Raw genomic sequence first — 4973 nt, forward strand, 5'->3', positions numbered from 1 at the left:
GTTTCTCTGAGCGACATCCGTTTTGATAGGGGGACTTGGTTTGGGCATGTGTTTGTTGTGGTACATACTGTCTGAATCCTCCCCGCTGACCTCGGCGATGGACGGTATGTTACACTTGATCATCGACACCGGAGTCTCCTTCAAAGCCAACGGTCGTTGGGGAGACGATATTGCCGGTCTGATCTCCAACGGTGTCTGGTATTTGCTGTCGTTCTCTGGCACTTTAGGATCATCCTCGACTGAGAGAACGCTGAAAATATCTTCCAAATTGTCACTGCTGCTGTTTAAATCGCCGATTTCCTCAAAGGCCGAATCGCAGTCGCTGAACTTTATCGCCGGTGCACTCCCGGGCCTCGGCACTATCTCCTTCATGGTCTCATCATCGTCACCACCGTGTAATCGCTTGTCTGATCCCCGGTGAAAAGGGCTTGAACGACCCACGGATGACACAGGGAAGGCGGTCCCCAAGCATTCACGGAGATCTGGAGTGCTACTTGATAGCATTGTGATTGCGTCTCAAGGCAAAGTGGTCTCTCCAATGCAATGTGTTGCTGGCGACTACATACGCTTCGCTCTGTTAGCGAAGAAACACTAAAGCCAGATAAAAACCAATCAACCGTGAATTAAAAAATGTACGTGCCATCCTTTCCTTTTTTCCTTTATATTCAGACAACATGTAGTTTATTTCGGGGCGCCTGGCTAGCTGTTTTCAAAATGAATTGTGGAACCGGGTCCAATCCATAGAAAGTCACTGCTATATTTAGACTATTTCTCATTGGTGGGGGGTTGTGAATTTTTGTCTTTGCTTCCCACTCAAAGATTGTGGATGGTTCCTTCTTGAGCGTTGACAACACGAACCATGGCCACTGGGGAGTTGAGATGGGCCTAAAGGGGGGTATTTACAAATACCATCCCAACTCGATCGATCGGGTTTACCGTTATCTGCAAGAAGTCAGAGCCCCATTCTCTGCCGTACAAAGGACTTAATAGACGGCCAATCGAACACGACCCTAAGACGGTAAGCCCATCATGCAAAATCAATACAAAATAGACCGCCTTAGAATGCCCTCACTGGCTTTCATGTCTCTAGGGTCAGTGTATGTTCTCCCATCTGCATATTAGCCTTACAATTCAATTCAATTCAGTTTATTGGTCCAACCATGTAGGAACATTTCCTTACATACCATGCAATACACAATTACACACACATAACAAATATACTGAATAAAAATTCGACCAATTTAATGTAACTATCGTCTGGGCTGATCATTGAGAAGGACAGCGTGTGGTATGAAGGTTTTCAACGGCAGTTTAAGAACTCTTTTCTACCCTTTTATTCCCTTATTTACAATCTCAACTAAACATTAAGCAAGAGACAATTTCACCAGAAAGAAAGATGGGTGTAAAGGCAGGTTTTATACACCTGTGGTGATCGTCGAAGACCAGTGCCCTCCTTGGTGTCCCCAGACATTATGCATAAAACAGCACGACTATGATACCAAGACTAACCTTGTCAGTTGGTGTATGTCAACATATGCATAAAATAAAAAACCTGTGAAAATTTGAGTTCAATCGGTCATCGAACTTGCGAGATAATAGTGAGAGAAAAAACACCCCTGTCACACGAAGGTGTGTGCGTTTAGATGGTTGATTTCGAGACCTCAAGTTCTAAATCTGAGGTCTCGAAATCAAATTCGTGGAAAATTGCTTCTTTCTCGAAAACTATGGCACTTCAGAGGGAGCCGTTTCTCACAACGTTTTATACCATCAACCTGTCCCCAGGTACTCGTCACCAAGAAATGTTTTATGCTAATAATTAGTTTGAGTAATTACCAATAGTGTCCACTGCATTTAAGATGCAACAAAATAACACAAGGAACGACAGAAGCATTTTTTCATAGAATTGTGGGATATTCAGATGCCTGAAAGGGGCTTTATGTGTGAAGCCTTATATTACTAATAATGCAGGTGTGCATAGTTACGGTTCTTGTTATCAATTGTAATAGCAGAATCGTAAAATGTCTCTCCTGAAATTACATTCAAAGCTACATTCAAATCGTCAATATCCAAATAGTTCTCTCACAACAGAAAACTGGAAGGGTTACCAGCGTACACATTTCCAACAAACATGTCAGTGTGATAAAGAAATCCATTTGAGGAGCTTCTTCATAATCAGAAAACACAAACCAGTCATTGATTATGACGAGTAACTCTTGATTAATGGGCCATTTCACCTTCAGCAGACAATGACATAGTAGAGGCCGGAAAAGTAGGCTGGTCCTCTAGTATTTAGACCCTTAACGTGCTGCCTCCATCTTGGTCATGTTCCTCGTATCGAGTAACAATAATGGATGCTAATAATAATTTTGCAAATAGGATCTAGACTATTTTGTTCTTCCAGCCTCGGTTTGGTAACATTGATATAAATGGGAGAAATTCAAGATGGCTGCACCATTATAAAGGTCGTTTGATAGAAGAGTATGCTACACTCTATAACAACAGCAAAATGTACGTGACGACGTGAATAATCTCATGTCATGCAAATCGCCCAACTACCAGTTAACCTCCAAGGCAGTACTTAAACAGCATCAATAGCAACATAGTCCCGTGGTGGATTTCACAAAGAGTTAAGCCTAGTCTTATCTCTAAGACTATGTCTCGTCCTAACTTAGGGGTCCTAAGGTAGGACTAGCCTTAAGTTTTTAATAACACATACAGTCATACAGAGTCGTGTGCTTATGACATAACCCCTAATAGCTATTAGTGCAGAGGCACAGAAAGGAAGAGCACCCGCTAACAATACAACAGCAAATTATAAGTGTTAGGGATTAAGCAATATACGCACTACAGACGCATGGTCCGTCGGTTATTTTGAAAGTGTGTTTTTCGGTACGGAGCTCCAAACCGGTACTAAAGCCTAAAATCTAAGCAAAAGCCGTGGGTTCGTATAGTGTCTGCATAAGACAATTTCCAAATTAGCAGCTGCGATTCTGTGAATATTCAACTAAAACACAATGTGCTCATGTAAATTACCAAACACTCTATTAACTCGCAAAGCACCAATTCACGTGAACAGGGTGTGTCAGTGTTCGTTTGCAAGTCGGGTAGAAATCGGGGTACTCGTTGTTTTAGGACTTGGTATTCTGATCATGGTCTGTCAGCGGAACTCTATGGCTTGTTTACGGCTTCGTAGTCGGTGTTAGTGCTGCCATCTGGCCGAGCGTAGTCATACTCAGGGCTGTCTGTCTCTACTTCAACCGGTTGGTAGTAGGTATCTTGTGTGGTAGTTGTAGCCGTAGTAGGTTCCATATAGACTTTGTTCTTGTCCTCCGTTGGTTGCAGCTCCATGTAGGGATCAGCCATGGGGACTTGAGATGCCTCGGTCTTTCTTAGACTATTTATGAGACGTCTCATTTTGAAGATTTGAAATACACCAAGAATGATGACGATGATGGAAACACTGTGGGTAACCACAAAAGCTACCATCCATGGGTTAGAAGGAGGGGGCTGGGTGATGCTGGGTGGGGTTAGGGCTACCATCCATGGGTTAGAAGGAGGGGGCTGGGTGATGCTGGGTGGGGTTAGGGTTGTCTCTGATTCGATTGATGTTATTTCATTAGTCGCATCTTCCGATATTGTCAAACTGATTGGTCCAATGATACACGAACGTCTTCCGTCTGCATCACTCCCTTGTAGCACAGAGCAGTTAAATGCTCTACATAGCACATAGCAGTTAAATGCAACCCCACCATCAGCAACAGTTGCAGTAAAACGCAATGATAATGTATTTGTACCATCGACAGTTGATGATGACCAGGGATAGTAACTGGGATCAGTCATTGGATGGGTTTCTATATCTGCAGGGTTATCAGCCTCAGATAGACATCTCAGTGGTAGCTCTGTACCGGTGTCTACTGCGATGGGTCCAGAAGGGGAACATACTGGATACGATGGAGCTGACAGGATTACGCTAGATGTAGCTATAATAGTGTGTCCTCCACTTGGGATAGGGTAGTTGACGTTACAAACATATTCATCATAATCGTCAATCTGCAGATTAGTAATGGTGAAGTCTTGAACAACCATTCCACTCTGTGGATATGTTGTATTGAACATAAACCGTATGTTGGGCGTTAGTGTTGTGTCGTTCCACCTCAGAGTGATATAGGGTTCAGTAGACCTCCACTCTACGATGTGATCCGACTCGAGGTTTGTAGCGGTACACCTCATATCAACCCGCCCGCCCTCCTTACGATCGGCCTCTGGTGTTAAGATGACAGCAATTACTGCTGTTGTTGACGCTGGTGTCACTGTTGGTTGAGCAGTGACAACCATCAGGAGTCCGCCTGCATCAAGTGAACACCAAATACACACCAGCAACACAAACATAGAAATCCTCCCATCCATTTTGGTAACCTTTTTGAAATAGAAATACCAAAAGATGTTTCCTATCGAGATTCAACAGGTACAAAATGGTGTTGTTTTTTTGTCAGCGTTTATACCGTAGCATATATTGTACATGCATGTTGACATTTCCTTATAATTCTGTGCACAGATCACACATCAAAGAGCCTCAACAATAAATTAATACAACTCATGTTTACAAAAGGAACGATAATACTCCGTCTGTACTAAAGCATTTACAGGGCTAACATTTTTTTTTTGTTAAGTTCAAAATGTCAAGCTCATGTCACCAGTAAGTTGCACTGCAAACACGGGAGTTAAATGGAGCAGAACGGGAAATAACAATCATATCGAAAACCATGGCATCCGAACATAACTTTTCATGGTTTTAGTGTTGCATTTTTAATCATGTGCAACACAGGCAGACATTTAAAAAAGCGTCAAATTAATGATTGTAATATCAAACAATTTGTCCTACAATTATTCAATGCAACTGATTGGAATCCTATAACTTCTCAAGACAATGTGAATGACACGTTTAATAGTTTCTTATACCAAATAATTAAATT

The 4973-nt window shown here is 42.3% G+C and overlaps 1 protein-coding gene across 1 annotated transcript; it reads right to left on the bottom strand.

The window, feature by feature from the left end:
• Positions 1-2378: 2378 nt before the first annotated feature.
• LOC117294354 lies at positions 2379-4488 on the bottom strand. The gene has a single exon (XM_033776722.1). It carries the CDS (start codon positions 4405-4407, stop codon positions 3169-3171), a length of 1239 nt encoding a protein of 412 aa, XP_033632613.1. The 5' UTR covers positions 4408-4488; the 3' UTR covers positions 2379-3168.
• Positions 4489-4973: the final 485 nt, after the last annotated feature.

The sequence above is a fragment of the Asterias rubens genome, chromosome 9 (genome assembly GCF_902459465.1).
Source record: "Asterias rubens chromosome 9, eAstRub1.3, whole genome shotgun sequence".
NCBI classification, from domain to species: domain Eukaryota; kingdom Metazoa; phylum Echinodermata; class Asteroidea; order Forcipulatida; family Asteriidae; genus Asterias; species Asterias rubens.

What these genes read in the sequence shown, in the direction of transcription:
- LOC117294354 (XM_033776722.1), bottom strand. Translation starts at nt 4,407, where the DNA reads ATGGATGGGAGGATTTCTATGTTTGTGTTGCTGGTGTGTATTTGGTGT.